We start from the raw sequence: 22539 nt of genomic DNA, 5'->3' as shown, positions 1-22539 counted from the left end.
TGAGGGTGAGGGTGGGTGAGAGGGTGTGTGAGGGTGAGAGTATGAGAGGGTGTGTGAGGGTGAAAGGGTGTGTGAGGGTGAGAGGGTGGGTGAGGGTGGGTGAGGGGTGAGGGTGTGGGGGTGTGAGGGAGGGTAGGGGATGTGAGGGTGAGGGGATGTGAGGGTGAGGGGATGTGAGGGTGAGGGTTTGTGAGTGTGAGAGGGTGTTTTAGGGTGAGAGGGTGTGTGAGGGTGAGAGGGTGTGTGAGGGTGAGAGGGTGTTTGAGGGTGAGAGGGTGTGTGAGGGTGAGGGTGTGTGAGGGTGAGGATGAGGGGGTGTGAGGGTGAGGGGGTGTGAGAGTGAGGGGGTGTGAGAGTGAGGGGGTGTGAGAGTGAGAGGGTGTGAAGGTGAGGAGGTGTGTGAGGGTGAGGGAATGTGGGGTGTGAGGGGGTGTGAGGGTTTGGGGGTGTGAGGGTAAGGGGGTGTGAGGCTGAGAGGGTGTGTGAGGGTGAGAGGGTGTGTGAGAGGGGGTGAGAGGGTGTGTGAGGGTGAGAGGTTGAGTGAGGGTGTGTGAGGGTGAGAGGGTGTGTGAGGGTGTGTGAGGGTAAGGGTGAGGGGGTGTGAGGGTGAGGGGGTGCGAGTGTGTGGGGGTGTGAGAGTGAGGGGGTGTGAGGGAGTGTGTGAGGGTGATGGGGTATGGGGGTGTGTGGGGGTGTGAGGGTGAGGGAGTTTGAGTGTGAGGGGTGTGAGGGTGAGGGGGTGTATGAGGGTGTGAGGGGGTGTGAGGGTGTGTGAGGGTGAGGGGGTGTGAGGGTGGGTGAGAGTGTGTGTGAGGGTGAGAGGGTGTGTGAGGGTGAAAGGGAGTGTGAGGTTGAGAGGGTGGGTGAGAGGGTGAGTGAGGGGGTGTGAGGGTGAGGGTGTGAGGGAGGGTGAGGGGATGTGAGGGTGAGGGGATGTGAGGGTGAGGGTGTGTGAGGGTGAGAGGGTGGGTGAGAGGGTGTGTGAGGGTGAGAGGGTGGGTGATGGTGGGTGAGAGGGTGAGTGAGGGGTGTGTGAGGGTGAGGGGGTGTGAGGGTGAGGGTGTGTGAGGGGGTGTGAGGGTGAAGGTGTGAGGGAGGGTGAAGGGAAATGAGGGTGAGGGGCTGTGAGGGTGAGAGGGTGTGTGAGGGTGAGAGGGTGAGTGAGGGTGAGAGCGTGACTGAGGGTGTGTTAGGGTGAGGGTGTGTGAGGTTGAGGGGGTGTGGGGGGTGAGGGTGAGTGAGGGTGATAGGGTTGTGAGGGTGAGGGGGTGAGGATGTGAGGTTGAGGGTGTGAGGGTGAGTGAGGGTGGGTGAGAGTGTGAGGGTGAGAGAGGGTGTGTGATGGTGTGAGGGTGAGTGAGGGTGTTTGAGGGTGTGTGAGGGTGAGGATGAGGGGGTATGAGGGTGAGGGGGTGGGAGAGTGAGGTTGAGGAGGTATGCGAGGTTGAGGGGGTGTGCGGGGGTGAGGGTGCGTGAGGGTGAGAGGGTGAGTGAGGGTGAGAGGGTTTTGAGGGTGAGGGAGGTGAAGGTGTGAAGGTGAGTGAGGGTGTGTGAGGGTGGGTGAGGGTGTGAGGGTGAGTGAGGGTGTGTTATGGTGTGAGGGTGAGGGAGGGTGTTTGAGGGTGTGTGAGGGTGAGGAGGTGTGAGGGTGAGGGTCCGAAGTAAATGGTGGCAGGGCAGACATCATAAGACAGAGAGAAGAGACTGCGTGGTGACTGAGTTGGTCAGTTTCAGAATCAGGAGGGGCAGAGTCAGCACAGTCTGCCAGGGATCAACGTGTCTAGAGGCAAAGCATAGCGGATGTTGCATTGCAGCTAGCAAGTCAAGTGTTTTCAAGCTGAGTGTCCCTAGAGAGATGGCACCACAGCAACAGCATTTGAGGATCAAGGCTACTGTAAACAAGCACGGTAGGCTTTCACTTTCGTCCAGAAAAAAACAGAGAAAGGTGCATAGAACGCCGAACAAAACACGGCTTCCCTGCGAAATGGATGCAAAAAAAAACAAGCTCTCGGCATTGCTGTGGCAGGGGTGCGGGGGGAAGCGGGATGCATTCATTTGAAGTCCGAGGGGGGGCGGGGGAGCAGCTTGGGAGCGGATTCCTTTGAGGTCTGATGCCGAGGCTCAGACAAATGGTGGTGTGTGAGCGGCTTCCTGGGAAGTCTTATGCCGAGGCCGATGGTGTTTGATGTGCACGCGCCTGCCTCACATAAACTGTACGAGATCCGCAGGCTAGGTAGACTTTTCGGACTGCTTACTATCATCTCGCCTATTCAATCCCTAACGGGATAGAATAGTCAAGACCTAAAAAAAAGGCTTTATTTAAAAGCAATCACACATATGGTTATCTGATCCCAGCAGGCCACTATCCCTGTGATTTTTGCAATATCCACTGGGTCGCAAACTGAGGCCTACCTCATTCATATTTTAGCATATAAGTGGTTACGATTACCAAATAGAAGCCTAATTCTGAGACACTATTTATATAGGAGAAAATAAGAAACGTGTCTTTTGCTTGCTTCTGGATTTCCATTTGTGTCCATTACCCATTTGTAGCACAGTTCATGTGTCACATTGTCATTTGCATTGACCACATTTGGAGCAGCACTCTGTTAATACCATAGATGTGGTAATTATAATAAATGCAGTTTTAACACAGATGCTGATTTTTACTCACACTTATTATGGATAACATGGAAATAACATGGAAATACAGCTTTGCTGATTTTTAACATATTTAGGCGAGTTACCAGCACCATAAAGTTGATGGTAACAGGCAGGTTTTTCTGTGCTGTGAGGAGATGATCATTGTTTTTCAAACAGATAATATCCCACCTGGTTAAATCATGCACATGTGATAAACATGCTGTAATTACAAGTCTGTACATTTTTGTAATTTATCAATTACTCTAAATGAAGGCCTGTGCCATTTTGGAAAGTAAGCCAAGTTGGTAGATGTGGTACCTTCAGGAAGACGGTCTTCACTTTCCCACAGTCCCTTCCCATTTCTTCGTCCACGATGGAGTAGAGAATGTCCTTGGAGGGGATGCGGGCGTAGGCGATTCGCTTGTTATTGCTCATCATCCAGATGAAGACCTCGGGGATGCTGTGCTGGGGCTGTGAGGACCAGATCAATAAAAGCATGTATGAGAAGAAGGCCACGGTCTCACCTTTCCACCTTCTGTTTGCAGATGAGGAAGACAGCTGTCCAACGCACACCATCTCAACAGGCAGTCTCTTCTAATGTGCCCAGCCTCTTTAGTCACAGAAGGAGGATAGCATGACAACCCAGCATCCTCAGTGTCAGAGATGGAAGATAACATGACAACCAGCATCCTCAGTGTCAGAGATGGAAGATAACATGACAACCCAGCATCCTCACTGTCACAGATGGAGGAGAACATGACAACCCAGCATCCTCAGTGTCAGAGATGGAGGAGAACATGACAACCCAGCATCCTCAGTGCCACAGATGGAGGAGAACATGCCAATGAAGCATGATGTGAAAGAAATGTGGAACAAAAACCTGAAAGCCCATGCAGGTGTCAGACCTAGGTTATAGAGAGACTGTCTTTCACAAAGAATCGAGTAAGAAGTAAGGACAATGCCAGAGTGCTCTCGTAGAAGGTCTTTTGATAAAATATGGCAGACATTGTGTGCTCTAATGTGGGCTCAGGCAGATGGCATGCCCTGTTAAATGAGGCGAAAATGTAAGATGTCTGCTTTGATTGTACTTGTGTACACACAAATACCTACACTCTCCAAGAGGCTGAGGTCACTTTTTCTTGATTAAAACCCCTGTGATACCAAACTGGGATTCTAACGTCGGGAGAATGAAAATGAGAACAACAACATTGCAGTATAAACAAAGGTAGGGCTACAGATACGAATAGAGTAAGTGAGTGGAAAATTGAAAAGGGAAAGGAAAATAGTACGGTTGAGGTAAGCTGGTAAGGAGGACCTCTCCCTCTGGATACCTTCTCGGGTGATTAGCCGCGCTTTACAAGTACAGCTTGACTTGATAACAAATAAAAGAAAATCTTAGATCTACCTCGGAATATCTACCCCAATGACCTGCATAAAATAAAAAATATAGTATCCCAAGGTAAATTACCCTGTGATTCCAAGACCTGTGGTTAATGTCAAAGTGATTAATCAATTTACAAACTGTGTCACAGGCTCGTTAAAAGGGTATGTGACCTGGAAAGGTTGCCATAAGTGGAATCCAGTTTGTTTGTGATGATATATTCACTAGCTACACAGTGCCTTATTCGCTGAACTGAAATACAGTGAAGTTTGCAAATGTGCGGCCATATTTGCATGGTACAAATACAATGCATCTGCTAATGTCCTAGAGATTGACTATTGTTGATTATTATTAACACAACTTTTTAAGTCTACTTATGCAAACAGTTGATAGTTCCAAAGCTTGTTGTGACAGCAGGCAATCACACAACTGAGAAGAGTGATCTCACTTTTAGGTTTGGCATTAACTAAAAATTATATACATATTATACATCCCATACATAGGCTTTCCACCATCTCTCTTCATCCATTGGTCAGTTAGTGTGTCATTCACCTTTTTGTTCCACCCACTGCAGTATTGTATATGGGGCAATGGTTCAACCCACTTCTGCCATTGGTTTATTTAAATCAAGGTGAGTCTAAGAGGTGGATTTCGCCCTCCCTTACACATGTGCACACCCCCTAAAAGATAACACACTTGAGTGCCAGGGATGTCTGGTGTCTCCTTAATTTTAAGTCATTGGGCGATGACAGGCAAAGAAGTTCAAATCACTTTCTGAACACTTCACCATCCTTTTAACTGTGCAGCTGTTGTCCTCCTGGCTCCTTCTCTGCCTGTGATCGTAGAGGCGGTCGAGCCAACAAATTAACAGGTAGAGCCGAGCCAGAGCTGAGCCACAGGTCTTAAAGCCCATGCACGAGCCGAGCCCTGAAAATATTTGCTATGTAAATACTGCAACAAACATCAGGTAAAACATAATAAAGTCTCTTCAAAATATTAAAAAAGTATATTCCTTTATCGTGGAGGCTTCGACATTAATAGGGCATAGTGCAGCCCTGAAAAGTACTTATTAAAAGGGATAGTTTTGTAAAACTGGTATTCTAAACTCCTATTTGAAAGTTCTTTCATATGTGATCAAAAAGAAAAAAGAGTTTTGGTGAAATAAAATATTTGCATATGATCATACAATTTAAGTGGCAAAGCTGAATTTATCTAGGTATTCTGGTTCCATTTTGTGTCTGGCAGTGTGAGTTTTATTTACCTTGATTTAGAGAATACACTGCAGAGTAAGGCTATACCTGTCTCCTTCCTCTAACCACAAGTATGATCTTGGACGCACAGCCTGCTAAAATCACAGATGGGGAGGGAGAGCACTATTACTGTCCTTTTAAAAGCATCCTTCCTGCTGAAGTCCAGAGAACCTGTTGTTTGAGGCCATGTCGAGCATGCTGTAAGCATGACAGAGAACCGCGGGTTCTTCACAACAACTCATAGATGGATTTGCACAACACAGGTTTCTAGCTTGGCTAAGCCTCCAGCCACTCATGGACATGTAAAGGTTTCTCTTTGAATAATGTCCTTTTATTCCTGCTGGGATTCTTCCTCAATGTTGAAACAAATAAGTACTTTTATTGGATTTTCATGTGTTTGCAAACAATGTTTGCTGCAGTAGAAGAGTGCTATGCAAATAAATGATGAACCGAATGGTGAATAAATAATACATCCACCCCCAGTCAAGAGATCTGGGTTAAATCCATCATTCTTTTGCTCACCATGCCACCCCAGTTTAGACCCAGCCAAATGCAAATCAGCCTTGTCCCTGTGCCTCATGGGAACAGTCTTCCCTAGACCGGAAACAAGCATCCTGGGACTTGTCCATCAATTGTTCTTTTTGCATTTCTCACCCCGAGTGGGACGGGTATGCCCAGACGTGGGTCCTGTGCTCTCCATGCCACTGGAGTCAAGCTATCCTGGCTGATGAGGACTGAAAGCCTGAAACCGGTCCTCAGATGCTTGTTTCCAGTCGGGGAAGGACCTGGCCTGGCAGTTCGGGCTGGACTGTTCCCATTGGGTACAGGGTCAAGACTGATTTGCATATGGTTGGGTCCAAACTGGAAAGCATGGTGAGCAAATAAACTGATGGATTTATGCCCAGATCTCTGTACTGGGGTGAATGTATGACATTGTTCAGCATTCTGTCCATCAATTGTTCTTTTTGCATTAGAAGAGGCCACATCCAGTCAGATTAGACCTTGGCACAAGAAGAGAGGTCGATCTAAGCAAGGGGCAATTTTGTGTGTATTTACATTCAATAGAATGAGCAGCATGGCTTGAAGATTCTTCCTGGAGATAAACATTACATATATGATGCTGTGAAAGGATGAGACTTTAAGAGTCCCTGCAGCACTGCAATCAGTTGACAGGGGATGTAGTGTACGTTTAATTATTGTAAAGCAATTTACGACGGTTGCTAACCTGCATTCTTCCTTATCTACTGTTAAACATTTCTGTCAACTTTGCTATACAATCTCATTTTGCGGGATCTGCTGTGTGAAGCGCCATTTACCTTGCGCTTCTGCCTTGTGATGCCAATGTCAGCGCCTTTTTGGCAAATCCTTCCTGATTATTTTCTGCCACCTGCCAGGTGCAGACTCTCTATTGCTACAGAGCAGGCTGGCAAAGACCCATATCCGTGAGGGTCACTATAGCTTTGTTACCTATTTTCACACGCAATGAAATGATCTTTGTTTGCCAAAGCCTCTGACTGATGCCAGGTTCTACTTCCCTGAAAAAATGTACACACAGCTTGATTTATTTTCTATGGACTATTGCCCCCAAAGTGCGAAAATGTATCACCAATGAAGTACTCAAAACTAACGAAGACGTTGTGATGAATAAACCCAAATATTTGGTGTTCACTGGGGCTCTTTCAATGGCACTGGACTTTCTAGGGGACCCTTTAACCGCATCGCTGCTGCGGTGATTTTTGCGCTGTGCGGCTGTTTTCAATTAACCGCGATACATGACGAGCTCAGCTCGTCATCCGCACACGTCACCCGTGGCTGATTACGAGCTGAGCTCGTCATCAGCATCAAAGGGGTTAATGGCTGAGGAGCAAAGAAGGGTCTCTTGCTCAGGTATGGCTGTCCTGGGTGCGGGTCTTCTCTTGATCAGATGCAGCCATGATAATTAGTCGTTGTTTAAATGTAAATGTACATGTATTTATATAGCGCAAATCACCGACCCGGTCTCTAAGCACTTGCTTAGGGAAACCGTCCTGGTATTCCCCTGTGAGATAACCCTGGCAGGGTATCCACAAGGTGAAAGCCAGGCATCCCACCGCGAGGGGCCGTTGTGGAGATTAAGCAAGCTATTGCCCAGAGTCGCAGAGTGTGAATCCATGAATCGAGTAGGCACCGGAGCGAGATTTGTCGAGTCCGTGGACATTATCAGACTCAAGACCCGCCGAGCCGGGAATTGAACCCTGGTCCCGGGCTGACCTCTGCTTCCAGGTCTGCCTCCTCTAACCAGTGAGCCACACTTACTGTTTGGGACAGTATGTCCCATTCTCTACCCTCAGCTGTTGTTGGACAGGCCTCGTGGCCGGCCCGTCCCCTCCCCCCATGGCGGGTCGTGGACCCCTGCTCCTCCTGTTCCCCGGACAAGAACCACCCCTGCAACCCGCCGGGGCAACCCCCGGCCCTTCCCCGACGGAACCATGGCTCCTGAACACCACCGTATCGGCTGGCCCGGGTCCCTTCCAGAACCCCTGTCTCCGGCCCAGCCGCCATTTTGGACACTACACGACCAGGCCTCGTGGCCTCGAGTCGACCTCGGCCTCAGGCCCAGCCAGGCCTCGACATCGAGGCACCACCGTCCGCCCAGGGGGTGAAGAGACCACTTGGCAGGTCAATGGGAGAAGGAGTGTCGATGGCTCCCCTCCGCCAGGTGTCGATCGCCCCCAGCCTCCCCGGGCGCTGGCTCCACCCCCCTGCTGGATGTCTGGACTCCCTCATCCCGGACCTCCCAACCCCCAAGTGCGAGGGTCCGGACATCAAAGGGCGCCAGACCTATAACTGGGGCAGCTCCAGAGCAGGAAGGCAGTTGTATCCTGGAGTCGAGAGACACCGAGACAAACTCATCCTTGGAGGCCTGCTGGCGCTGCCGCGGCTCCTCTTCGTGAACCACCTTCGAAGGCCTGCTGGCGCTGCCGCGGCTCATCCTCGTCGTGAATCATCTTCAAGGCCTACTGGCGCTGCCGCGGCCCTCCTCGTCGTGAACCATCTTCAAGGCCTGCTGGCGCTGCCGCGGCCCTCCTCGTCGTAAACCATCTTCAAGACCTGCTGGCGCTGACGCGGCCCTCCTCGTCGTGAACCATCCTCAAGGCCTGCTGGCGCTGCCGCGGCCCTCCTTGTCGTGAACCATCTTCAAGGCCTGCTGGCACTGCCGCGGCCCTCCTCGTCGTGAACCATCTACAAGGCCTGCTGGCGCTGCCGCGGCCCCTCCTTGCGCACCCTCCAGCTCGAGGATTGTGAGCTCCACCTCTGCTGCTCTGTACCGGACCGGTACTCAGACTGTCCCACTACCCTTTTCCCCAAAGAACACCACCGTATCGGCTGGCACGGGTCCCTTCCAGAACCCCTGTCTCCGGCCCAGCCGCCATTTTGGACACTACACGACCAGGCCTCGTGGCCTCAAGTCGACCTCGGCCTCGGGCCCAGCCAGGCCTCGACATCGAGGCACCACCGTCCGCCCAGGGGGTGTCGTCTAACATTGGTGGCCAGCGGCGCGATCCGAGCATAATCGTACAGAGAGTAACTCACCCCACGACACACAGCCACCATGACGGCAAAGGAGAGTGGATAAATAATAAAACAGAAGAGGGACCCTGTATCTAAGGAAATACTGCAAAGGGGAACAACCCGCCAGGGCGAGAACAAAAGGGAAAAACATGAAGGGGTGTTCCCTTGCTAAACAGAAATCAAAAATTCAACTCACATCAGCAGCTCACCCATACGCAAAAATACAGATAAATTTATTCAAAAAAGTTTTTAATTTTCATTTTTTGTACATATAAATATCAACATACTTTTTTTAGATAAATAATTCCATTTGGACAGTAAAAAACATTAGAAAGAATTGACAATCATGAATGCTAAAAAACTAGGACACGCAATGACAATTCAAAAAAAGGCACCAAATACATCCATTCATACATACAAACATCACTTTTATACAGGCAATTCCACACACAGGCATTCACATCCATATCACTACACACAAGGACAGGAAAAGCGCCGACGCGCGTTTCGGACAAGTGCCAGTAGAGGCTTCCTTCATCAGGGCGCACTTAGGAAAGACATGGGCAGACACAATAAATGATGTCTGTAACAAGGTCCTGAAAGGCGGTCCTAGGTATCAGCAAGGCTGAGGGAGGGTGATCTTATAAATGCGGGAAATAATCTCCAGGTTCCACAGGTCAGGAAGTCACAATTAAAAATAGCCCCGCAGGGGATCCAGGCTTTCAAAAGGAGCAAGGGTGCAGGTGCAATTCCGTAGAAAACATCCAAATGTCTCAAAGAGAATAGCAGGAGCTGTTTTAATACAGGAAATAACGTTGAGGCCTTTAAGGAAATAAGAACGCGAAAGTTCGTCGGTAACAACTTTCGCGCTGCAGGGAGAAGGAGCTCCGCGTCTACTGTCATCGAGGACGCTATTTATACTCAGACCTTCGGGTCGCATCAGGTCCCCAGTACCTTTTTTTTTAATTGATGTGCTGCACTAGCTGGATACGTCTCGTCTTTTTCCGACCGTAAACTAAATGCTTCTGAGTACCTTTTTATTGAGGTCGTTCTTATTTCCTTAAAGGCCTCTACGTTATTTCCTGTATTAAAACAGCTCCTGCTATTCTCTTTGAGACATTTGGATGTTTTCTACGGAATTGCACCTGCACCCTTGCTCCTTTTGAAAGCCTGGATCCCCTGCGGGGCTATTTTTAATTGTGACTTCCTGACCTGTGGAACCTGGAGATTATTTCCCGCATTTATAAGATAACCCTCCCTCAGCCTTGCTGATACTAGGACCGCCTTTCAGGACCTTGTTACAGACATCATTTATTGTGTCTGCCCATGTCTTTCCTAAGTGCGCCCTGATGAAGGAAGCCTCTACTGGCACTTGTCCGAAACGCGCGTCGGCGCTTTTCCTGTCCTTGTGTGTAGTGATATGGATGTGAATGCCTGTGTGTGGAATTGACTGTATAAAAGTGATGTTTGTATGTATGAATGGATGTATTTGGTGCCTTTTTTTGAATTGTCATTGCGTGTCCTAGTTTTTTAGCATTCATGATTGTCAATTCTTTCTAATGTTTTTTACTGTCCAAATGGAATTATTTATCTAAAAAAAGTATGTTGATATTTATATGTACAAAAAATGAAAATTTAAAACTTTTTTGAATAAATTTATCTGTATTTTTGCGTATGGGTGAGCTGCTGATGTGAGTTGAATTTTTGATTTCTGTTTAGCAAGGGAACACCCCTTCATGTTTTTCCCTTTTGGCAAAGGAGAGTGGAACAACAGAAAAATTTCAGATGGAAAAGCTGGAAGAGTACAGCCACAAAGAACTAAAGCAATTCTGCATAGAGCTGGGCATTGCTACCACGGGACTGAGCACGAAAGATGACCTCAAGCACGCCTTAGAATCTTGGGTGGAGACGGAAGCCTCCCCACCCCAAAATCAAAGCCTCGAGACCACCGAAGCAAGTACCACCCCTGTGGACGAAAGAAGATCGGGCCTCTCGTCCGAAGAGGCCCGAGAACGGGAGAAAAGCCGGCTCCACGAATTGGAGCTGGCTCGACTCCGCTTAGACGGAGAACTCAAATTGGCAGAACAAAAAATAACCCTCGAACACTTACGGCTCAGGGAAGAACGGGAAGAGAAAAAGAGCCAGAGGGAGCTGGAAGAAAAAAGACTAGCATACAAGCACGAGCGCAACTTGAAGGAGCTAGAAATTCGACGGCAGAACAAAGACCTCGGCGTCTCCGGGCACCAGAGCCCCACTGCCTCTACGGACCCTAAGGTCCACATCCCCAAGGACGTCGTCAGGGAATACTATCGGAACGATGATATCCAGCAATGGTTTAAAGCCTACGAGGTAGCAATGACCTCCCACCGAATCCCGCTGAGCGACTGGGGAGCCGGGTTATGGGGAAAATTCGTCAACGAAGGAAGAGACGCCCTGCTGCAACTCCCCGACCACCAGATGACATCCTACGACCACATGAAGGCCGCCCTCCTCACTCGCTATGGGCTCACGCCTGAGATGTACCGGCAGAGATTTCGAGACTGCAGCGAATCCCTGGTACAACCTGGGTGGAGTACGTGAACTTTTTTAGCCGAGCCTTCGAGGGGTGGATCAAGGGCAGCCAGGTCACCACCTACGAGCAATTATTCGACCTCATTGTATGGGAACACCTCTCCAATATTTGCTTCATCGAACTAAGACAGCACCTCCTTGATAGTTAGCTGTCCGAACCCCGGAAACTCGCCATCGAAGCAGACCGATGGGAGAGCACCCGAGTCCCTCGGAGCTGGCCCAGCGAACAGAACAGAGCCTCCCAAGGGCCCCACCGCCCACAGGGGAGAGGAGGAGGCCAGGGTCGGGGCAGGGACACCGTCACGGTGCCCCCCACTAGCAACCCCCCTCCCCCGGCCGGAAGAGGAATCCCTCCAACGCGACCAGGGTTCCGCTCCAACGTTACCTGCCACAATTGCCAGCGACCCGGCCACTACGCCAATGATCCCAACTGCCCGAAGAATCAGAGCCCCATGAACCGCCAGATCACCGCCGCCGCCCTGGGAGAAGAGCCGGGCCAAGAAGACGCCGAAGAGTACGAACAGTACCAGCCCGAGTATGAACCAGCCGCCATGTCCCTGGTCTGTCTAGGGGAGAGGGACATGGTCCCGCGGGCGCCCATTCCCGCCAACACGCAGAAACACAGCCAGTGGGTCACCATTAATGGACGCCGGGCTGAAGCCCTCCGTGACACAGGGGCCAGTGTGACCGCAGTCCGCTGCCATCTGGTGACCCCTGACCAGATCCTACCCAATGTACTTTGTCCAGTGCGGTCGGCAGACAACTCAGAAAGCCTGTGCCCGATGGCCCACGTCCCCTTCGAGTGGGGAGGGGTGTCCGGCATGCTAAAAGTAACTGTCCGCGACGATGCCCCGGTGGACTGCCTTCTGGGGAACAACCTCGAGAGCTCCCCCTGGTCAGCCGTTGAGCGGAGGGAGCACCTGGGGATGCTTGGTCTCCCTGAATGGGTCCGTGTAACGACCCGATCCATGGCCGCCCGCGCCATCTCCAGCCCAGAAGAACAGGAGTGGCCCGAACCTCCTCCGCCGATCATCACAGAAGAAGCCACCCCTGAGCCTGGTCCTCCGGGGTCCGGCAACGAAGAACCAAATCAACTCCAGGATCTCCCGGAGCTGGCCCAGTGGCGCCAAGAAGGTGGCCGCACTCAAGAACAGTTCCGCCAGGAACAAAGAGCGTGTCCCTCCCTCGAGGGACTCCGACAACAAGCCATAGCCCAGAGCGCAGGGGATGCCTCGGGGGCCCACTGGACCTACTATGTATATAGCCTGGCCCCTAATGGCTGCCAGGACTCAAAAGTGCACTACTTAAAGAATGAACAATTATTCCATTTCAAGCATTTCAATTTATATTTCAACCACTGTTACTCTGTTCTTTACATATTCAGCTGGCATATTCAACATAACAAAAATCAATTATCGAACAAATTCATTGACATGGTAACATAAATCAAAATAAATTAAATACATTGAATACATCAACCCAATGCATTTCGGGGCTAGATGGCCCCTTCGTCAGGGGTCTATTAAAGAAAAAGGAAAAGAAAAAAGGAAAACTTATTACTCTTGGTGCTTGTGAGTTTCACAGCTACTTTCAATAATCAATATCATTTAACAATTTTCAGTTTTCATTATACCTCACATTCTGAGATAGAATCCTTTGTTGCTTTACAAATTCTAGAATTACATGCTTATTTATCTAGGGTTGTTTTATATTTTTTTGTGGACATTCATGTTATTTATAACGTGAGTAATAACATTTGTCTGCTAATTGGTTTGAAATCTGCAATAAGCAAAGTTGTCTTTTTATATATATAAAATTATTCCTTGGATTATCTATGCGTATCTTTATTGTTGACCTTTTGTTGTTTATAGGCTCACTTGTTGATGTCATAGGGTTGTTCTTATTTGTGGATATTCTATCTATTTATGAAAGAATTTAAAATAAAGGAATATGTTTACCAGACAGTTATCGAAATTCTGGCTTTTGCAAGTTTTACCGATATATTCAAAATGCATTACCTGCGAGCCTGAGCATGTAGCGTCGGTCTCGCTTCTGCAACCAGATCAAATTATACTGTAAAAGAAGGGAGGAAAAGAACCACATTTTGCCAAGGTTCTTCCAGTTGATTATTTTTTTTAAAAAAGTAAGCATATTATCAATAAAGACCAATGTTTACCTTATGAAAAAGCGTTTCAGAGCCTTTCTACTCGTCAGCCTCGTGCTGCCTACAGTGCCCTGTACAAAGGTTTAAAAAATGCAGTTTTAGTGAACGAGAACTTTTACTCACGATAACAAACATGTTTTGACTGCGAGTTGGATAATCACCTGCGGTCCTATGCTGTAGAGCTTCGGTTCCGCAGCGCTTGTATTGAGCCGCTGACTGAAAAATTAGTGACGACGAAATTTTAGTTTAGTTTGCAATGGTACTGCGAGAATATTATTAACTTCTCCAGCGCGTTACAAAGAGCTTTCGCGTCTTACCGAGTGTTCTGGTTTCAGCCTGTCAAACAAGGTTCCGTTACGGTGTTTGGTTTCGCGGCTATATTTTTAGTCCCTTATCTATGTTTTATCGAGTCTCGCCACTGGTATAGTAGAAGGACTGCGAGTTGACTATGTAGGGTAGCTTATGTTTGAAGCACGGCGGCCATTGTTAAATGTACTAAGAGTATTATCGATTATTCTAGTTCTAATGTGGTATCAAATACTTGGTTAAACGTTGGTCTAAACTAATCTAATGATTTAAAAGGGTGTAAAATAAGGGAAAAAAAAGGGAAGGGAAAAATAAAACTTCTTTAGGAAAAATAACCCAAAGGCACCATCATACATTACTTTCATAGTAAAAACCATGCATAAATAGAAACAAATTCTAAAGTGCTCTTTTGAAGCTATATAGCAACAATTACGCAATTTTCACAATCCATATTTTATTTGTAATAAGTATATATATATTTTCACATTGCTTGATTGCCTGCCTATTTACAATCTCGTTTCAATATGTGAAACCTAAATTTGTTATGAATGTCTTGTTTCTTAGTAGTGAGTATGTTATTTATTAGTAAGTATGTTTTTTACGGATACTGTTTGTGAATTTTGCTTGGTGTATCGCGGGTCTGAAGTCCGGGTGCTTAAGGACTAACCACCTTACTTTCTGTTTATAAAAAACAGATCATCTCCATTTTATCATTAAGTCCAAAAGGGACTAGTGTCTGTAGTCTCCGTATCCAGTAGGCTTCTCTTTGGAGAAGGGTCTTGGCATTGTCAAAACCTAGTTTCTGTGGAACTTGCTCAACTATCTGAAATCTCAGCTGTGCTATTGAATGTCTTAGTTCTGTCCAATGCTGAGCCAGTGGCGATGTCGCACTTTTGTTTCTTATACGGCTCTTATGCTCCGATAGTCTTATTTTTATTTTTCTGTCTGTTTTTCCTACATATAGGAGTCCGCATGGGCACTTAATGGTGTATACCACATGTTCTGAGTTACAAGTTGTGTTATGTTTAAGTTGAATTTGTTCACCAGTTCTTGGATGTAAAATTATATTCCCAGGTATTAAATTATTACAGTTTTTACAATTGTAACATTTTGTTGTTCCTCTGAAAGTGTCTGGCGCTTCAATGTCGCCTATGGGTTTGCTAGGTTTGTTTAACAGTTCTTTCAAATGTTGAGCCCTTTTATAGGCGAACAGGGGTTGCTCAAGGAATAATGAACCAAAGTCTTTTTCCACCTGTAAGATTTCCCATCTTTTTTTGATTATTTTCTTTATCTCCCAGGATGCTGTGGAATATTTAGATACGAATACCATCCTTTTATTCGTTCTCTTGGGTTTCTTCTGAAGTAGTTCATTTCTAGGAATGGTCTTGATTTTTTCAATCTGTGCCTCAAGAAGTTTCTTAGGATATCCTCTATCCAAATATTTTTGTTTTTGCTCCTCTAGAGTCCTTCCACAAATCTCTGGGTTAGATGAAATTCTCTTTATCCGCATGAATTCAGACACTGGCAGGTTATTAATCAAGCTTGCAGGATGGAAACTTCCAAAAAGTAATGCATTGTTTTTGTCTGTTGGTTTTTTATATACACTTGTGTGTATAGAATTATCTTTGATTTCTACCAAGACATCTAGAAATGGCAAAGCTTTTGTGCTCATGCTATATGTGAATTGAATCCGGGGATTAGCCATGTTCAAATTTTGAATGTTTTCTGTTAGTTTTGCTTGTGATTCTCTCCAGATTATAAAGATATCGTCTATATATCTTTTGTAATAGACCATGCCTTCTTGCCACATAGGATCTTGCAGGATGTGATCTTTTTCAAATTTAGCCATGAAAATGCTGGCGTAAATACAAGCTCCTGGAAAGCCCATCGCTGTGCCATTTAGTTGAATGTAAAATTCGTTCTGCCATGTGAAATAACTGTTTTCTAAGCAGAATTCCAATAGTTGAATTATCATACATTTAACTTCTTCTGGTTTGTCTCCGTTCATCAATGCCCATTCCATTGCTTCCAGTCCCTGTTTGTGCGGTATGGATGTATACAATGATGTAACATCAATTGTGCAGATAGTCCATTCCATTATCGATTCCACGTCAATAGTCGTGAGGCTTCTTAAAAAATCTGAAGTATCCTCCAAGTATGTCGGCCACTGATGTATAAATGATTGCATGTGACTGTCAATAAATATGCCAAGATTTTCAAAAATTGAAGAGCACCCAGACACTATCGGTCTAAACGGTGGATTTTTAAGGTCTTTATGGATCTTTGGCAAAAAATATATTCTCGGTCTTCTCGGATATAGTTGTCTCAAGTATCGTTTAGTTGTCGTGTTAATCCAATTCAGTTCTTCCGTTTTATCCAATATCTTGTCCAGAGTATGAGCAATTCCCGTTGTTGGGTCGCTGTCCAATTTCGCATAAGTATTTGTATCGTTGACATGTTCAGTGCCTTTTTGTAAATAAAACATGGAATCCATTATAACCAGACCCCCTCCTTTGTCCGCCTTCTGGATTACGATTGTTGGGTTTTTTGCTAGTGATTGTAGTGCACTGTACTCAGCTTTTGTTAAATTGCTCAATTTCCTTTTGAAGTGTATTTTACTTAGATCAGCCTTGACTAGTATTTCGAAAGTATCCAATGTCTTGTGTGAAATTGGTGCTAAGAATGTACTCTTAGGTACTGGCACAACGAGCTGCTCTACAGTGAGCAAAAGATTGCCGAGCTGGGAGCCAGCCGGGTGCTGGTGGTCCCCCTCCGATTCAGAGACTTCCTATTGAACTTGGCACACGATGTGCCGCTTGCCGGGCACCTGGGGCAGGACAAGACGTACAGCCGCCTGGCGACCCACTTCTACTGGCCGAAGATGCGGAACGATGTAGCGAACCACTGCCGGACCTGCCCCACCTGCCAGGCCAGCGGGAAAAGCGGCAGAAAACTGAAAGTCCCCCTGCAACCCTTTCCCATCGTCACCACTCCCTTCGAGCGGGTGGGAATAGACATTGTGGGGCCCCTGGAGCCCCGGACAGCACAGGGACACCGGTTCATCCTTGTCCTGGTGGACCATGCCACCCGCTATCCCGAGGCCATACCTCTCCGGACCGTGACGGCGCCCGTGGTGGGCCGAGCCCTGATGGGGATCTTCTCGCGGGTGGGCTTCCCCCGAGAAGTCGTCAGTGACAGGGGCACGAACTTTATCTCCAGGTACATGAAGTCCCTATGGCAACAGTGCGGGGTCACCTACAAATTCACGACCCCCTATCACCCGCAAGGGAACGGGCTAGTAGAACGATTTAACCGCACCCTCAAAGGGATGATCATGGGCATGGAAGAACCCCTACGTCGCCAATGGGACGTGCTGCTCCCGTGCCTCCTGTTCGCTTACAGGGAGGTCCCCCAGAAATCCCTGGGCTTCAGTCCGTTCGAACTCTTGTATGGACACCCCGTCCGGGACCCCCTCAGCCTGGTCAAAGAAGGGTGGGAGGTGGCCCCTCAGAAGACTCCCCCTGATGTATACAAGTACCTCTTGACCCTCCGTAACCAGACCAGGCGGTTCAGGGAACTTGCCAAGGCCAACCTCGAAGCCAGCCAAGAAGACATGAAGCGCTGGTATGATCAGAATGCCTCATCCATCGAGTTCGAGCCGGGACAACAGGTCTGGGTAATGTCCCCGGTTGAACCTTGCGCCCTCCAGGACAAATGGACGGGACCCTTCAAGGTGGTGGAGCGCAAGGGCCCCGTCACCTACCTGGTAGATCTGGAGTCACCCCGAAACCCCCTACGGGTCCTCCACGCCAACAGACTCAAGCCCCACTTTGTGCGCTCTGAACTTAGCCTCCTGATGGCTACCGACAGTGGGGCTGAAGAAGACTCCGAGCCCCTCCCCGATCTCCTGAAAACGCTCGAGAAAGACGGCTCCGTGGAGGGAGTCCACCTCTCCGATGCCCTGTCCCCAGCGCAACGCCAAGACTGCCAAGAACTGCTAATACAGTTTGCCGACCTGTTCTCCCTCATCCCTGGGGTCACCCCCTGGTGCCTCCACGACGTTGACACCGGGGATAGTCCCCCTATCCGACACAGGGCGTACAGGGTGCCTGATCGAGTACGCGCCTGCATCCAGTCGGAAGTCTCCAAGATGCTAGCTCTAGGAGTGATCGAGCCTTCCGACAGCCCCTGGGCCAGCCCGGTCGTGCTGGTCCCCAAGGCCACCTCCCCGGGCGTCGCCCCCGAGCTCAGGTTCTGTGTAGACTATCGGGGTCTGAACGCCATCACCAGGACCGACGCTCATCCCATTCCACGGGCAGATGAACTGATTGACCGCATGGGGGCCGCCCGCTACCTGAGCATCTTCGATTTGACAGCGGGCTATTGGCAGATCGGCCTCACTCCAGGTGCCCAGGAGTGATCCGCCTTCTCCACCCCGGATGGCCACTACCACTTCAAGGTGATGCCATTCGGAATGAAAAACGCCCCCGCCACCTTCCAGAGACTCGTGAACAAGGTGCTGGCGGGGCTCGAGGAGTTCAGCGCCGCCTATCTGGACGATATTGCTGTGTACAGCCGCCACTGGGCAGAACACCTCCACCACCTCCGGGAGGTCCTGATAGCCCTCCGGCAGGCCGGGCTAACCATCAAAGCCAGCAAGTGCCAGATCGGCCAAGGGTCCGTGACCTACCTAGGACACCAGGTGGGAAGTGGCCTGGTGGCCCCCCTCCAGCTCAAGATTGCCGCCATCCAGGCCTGGGAGCCCCCGGTCACCCAGACAGAGGTCCGAGCCTTCCTGGGGCTCACCGGGTACTACCGGCGCTTCGTGAAAGACTATGGCAGCATTGTGGGGCCCCTCACAGAACTCACGTCCAAAAAGAACCCCAAGAAAGTCAACTGGACTCCTGAATGTCAGGCGGCCTTTGAGAACCTGAAGTCCGCCATGTGCACCGCCCCCGTGCTCCAGGCCCCCGACTACAGCTGGGAATTCATTGTACACACGGACGCCTCCGATCATGGCGTGGGGGCCGTCCTCTCCCAACTCAACACCGAGGGAGTCGATCAGCCAGTGGCCTTCATCAGCCGACGCCTGCTGGCCCGAGAACAGCGCTGGAGCACCATCGAGCGGGAGGCCTTCGCCGTAGTGTGGGCCCTCAAGAAGCTCCGGCCCTATCTCTTCGGTACCCACTTCCGGGTGCAAACAGATCACCGATCCCTGCAATGGGTGATGCAGATGCGGGGAGAAAACCCGAAGCTGTTGCGTTGGTCCATCTCCCTGCAGGGGATAAATTTCACTGTGGAGAATCGCCCCGGCCAAGACCACGCCAACGCAGACGGCCTGTCCCGCTTCTTCCGCCTCGGCGAGGAGAGTACCCAAGAGGATGGGTGACTCTCCCTGCCTTCAGCTTGGGGGGACGCATGTTGGACAGGCCTCGTGGCCGGCCCGTCTCCTCCCCGCATGGCGGGTCGCGACCCCTGCTCCTCCTGTTCCCCGGACAAGAACCACCCCTGCAACTAGCAGGGGCAACCCCCGGCCCTTCCCCGACGGAACCATGGCTCCTGAACACCACCGTATCGGCTGGCCCGGGTCCCTTCCAGAACCCCTGTCTCTGGCCCAGCCGCCATTTTGGACACTACACGACCAGGCCTCGTGGCCTCGGGTCGACCTCGGCCTCGGGCTCAGCCAGGCCTCGACACCGAGGCACCACCATCCGCCCAGGGGGTGAAGAGACCACTTGGCAGGTCAATGGGAGAAGGAGTGTCGATGGCTCCCCTCCGCCAGGTGTCGATCGCCCCCAGCCTCCCCGAGCGCTGGCTCCACCCCCCTGCTGGGTGTCTGGACTCCCTCATCCCGGACCTCCAGACCCCCAAGTGCGAGAGTCCGGACATCAAAGGGCACCAGACCTATAACTGGGGCAGCTCCAGAGCAGGAAGGCAGTTGTATCCTGGAGTCGAGAGACACCGAGACGAACTCATGCTTGGAGGCCTGCTGGCGCTGCCGCGGCTCCTCTTCGTGAACCACCTTTGAAGGCCTGCTGGCGCTGCCGCGGCTCATCCTCGTCGTGAATCATCTTCAAGGCCTGCTGGCGCAGCCGCGGCCCTCCTCGTCGTGAACCATCTTCAAGGCCTGCTGGCGCTGCCGCGGCCCTCCTCGTCGTGAACCATCCTCAAGGCCTGCTGGCGCTGCCGCGGCCCTCCTCGTCGTGAACCATCTTCAAGGCCTGCTGGCGCTGCCGCGGCCCTCCTCGTCGTGAACCATCTACAAGGCCTGCTGGCGCTGGGCGGCCCCTCCTTGCGACCCCTCCAGCTCGAGGATTGTGAGCTCCACCTCTGCTGCTCTGTACCGCACCGGTACTCAGACTGTCCCGCTACCCTTTTCCCCAAAGAGACTAGAATTGACAGGATCCTCGTATCCTGGTCCTGCTGTATCGCCCATCACCTTGCCTAAAGATCTATATAAAAGTGTGTAGAACTCATCTCTGTGTGGTGTCTATCTGTGGGGGGGAAGTTACTTGTCTGTACGATTACCGGAGAGGACCCTCACCGGAGGCCTCTCCCCCTGTACTCGGCCGACCCTCCGGGTCCCCGTGTAACAGCTCTCACATCACCTTTTGTGCCACACGTCGGTAGTGCTGGGGACCCAGGGCATCGGCCACGACCTTTTGATTTTACTAACACTATATGTATAATATATTTAGTAAGGAGGGAATTCAGACAGTCTTCTTCCATTGGCCTATTATCGTGTCCTTCACATCTTTCTCCTGCACACTGCATCACATAGCAAGGGCAGCGGGACAGCCGACTTCAGCCATTGGCTAACTGTTACATCTTGCTTATTTCTTGCATTTCACTTGCATAGATTTTCCCCTTGCTTAGCCACTGCATCTGGTAGAATGTATGATGACTCCTTGGAATGTTTGGTACCTGACTGCTCTGAGTAGAGGTAGTTGATGGCAGACAGGCTGAGCGAGAGAAGAACTGCTCCTGGTGGGGTTTTTATTATATCTATGGATCATTTTATTGCTAACTTAACTTGGTTTAATCTACAATAAATCAAACCTATTTACTTACTGGATTCAACAACTTTATTTGCTACACTAACCTCACCATAAACAACAACATTCTTCTGTTTCACAAGGAGAACATCCTCACACAAAGTAGTTCTGGTTAATGCCAGGAACTACTTTAGAAATCCCTATTTTTCTAGACCAAACAGACATTTTTTGTTATGCTAGCAAGAGCCTAGCAGTATCTCAACAATAACGTTTTACAACTTTCAAAATCATAACAAAACAAGGATTGACAAAGGCATAGCTAATGTCTGGCGTTGGCTCCCAGCCAACACCAGAATGATTGGCTTTGCCAGTGCTTGTTACATCTTCCTTGACAGTCCAGCTGTCTTCATGGCGTATAGTTGCAAGTTGCTTAAAATACCTCCCAGACGAGTATTACTCTTTTGCCTCATGCTCTTAGCTGTTTGGTGTATCATTCCACAGTACAGGGCTTACTTTAAATGACTACTTTATATTCGACATCTAATTCTTCTTCTCTATTCATCCTGTACAGAAATCAATCCTTTTTTGTCACTTTTTCACCGAATTGGCAAAGCCAAGAGGTCAGGCTTTATCGTGACACATAGAATTTGTGAATTCAACACATGTAAACCGCGTTTATGAATGACTGTGTTTACAAGACATATTTGCCAATGCTTGTTTTCCCTATGGTTAGAAACGAGAGCCGTGGGTGACTGCCAGACCTGTGGAAAAGAACTGTCACCTTTTGAGGTATTGGAAGTTACGTTTAGGGCTTTATATGTTAACAAAGACATTTTGAGAATCAATCCGGTTTTCAGAGCGCAGAAGCAAATAATACCCACTGGAATCCATTCCATGTAAGTTCACCTTATGCGTTATTGTTGTGGGAAGCCTGAAAACCTGCCTGAATCATACATAATTCAGTGGGAAGCGCAGCTCGTGACTTTATGGCAAGACAGGAGGCTAGCATTATGCATAAAGGTTCACTGAAAAAAAGTATTGCTAGCCCGACGCAACGTATTTGTAATTCTGGGCCTAGGTTTGTAGACAAAAGCCTCAGCCACAACTAGAAATGTGATGTCCTTGTGATAAGGAGATTTGTGGCCCTGCTAATCGTGAGTGCCTTCGAGAAATGTAATTTAACATACACGAACTTGTAGTTGTATACATTTCCACTTGATGGCGCTCTTGCTGCAGCAATAGGAAATAGAAGTATTTTATTTTTGTTTTTTGCTCTTTGAATTAACACTAGACACTGTTTTAGCCTCACAATTCGTAGTAGGGAGTGAAAGATAGGCCTACAGCCGTTGACGACGAGGTTAGATAAAACTCAGATGGGACAAGAGCAGCTGCGGCTCTGGGGGAGAAGCAGAGCATGAGGAGATATGCAAAAACCTGGGCTTTATGGCTGTGTAAAACCTTGGAAGATGGAGGTCTCATTTACATATTTTTCTCTAGTTTGAGTTAGGTTGGACTATCGTAAGCCTGGAAAGGCAGCATTCGCACTACAGGTGCACTTTAGTAGAATATTCTTGAATTTTCAGTGTCATGTCAAGGAACCCGCAGGGAACATGGTAAAGGAAAGCAGGTAGACATTGTTGAGAGGCCATGTACGCACAGGGGATGAAAGTGATGATT

The 22539-nt window shown here is 49.1% G+C and overlaps 1 protein-coding gene across 1 annotated transcript in view; it reads right to left on the bottom strand.

Moving 5' to 3' along the window:
- The window catches only part of OTOF (otoferlin), a 784068-nt gene that overhangs the window by 202778 nt on the left and 558751 nt on the right, over positions 1 to 22539 (bottom strand). The window contains exon 20 of the mRNA XM_086928061.1: positions 2962 to 3114. Coding sequence (XP_086784187.1) covers positions 2962 to 3114 — 153 coding nt within the window. The remainder of the gene's footprint in view (positions 1 to 2961; positions 3115 to 22539) is intronic.

The sequence above is a fragment of the Lissotriton vulgaris genome, chromosome 6, assembly GCF_964263255.1.
Source record: "Lissotriton vulgaris chromosome 6, aLisVul1.2, whole genome shotgun sequence".
In the NCBI taxonomy this organism is placed as follows: domain Eukaryota; kingdom Metazoa; phylum Chordata; class Amphibia; order Caudata; family Salamandridae; genus Lissotriton; species Lissotriton vulgaris.
The sequence above is the reverse complement of the archived record's forward strand: the minus strand, read 5'-3'. Positions and strand labels throughout refer to the sequence as shown.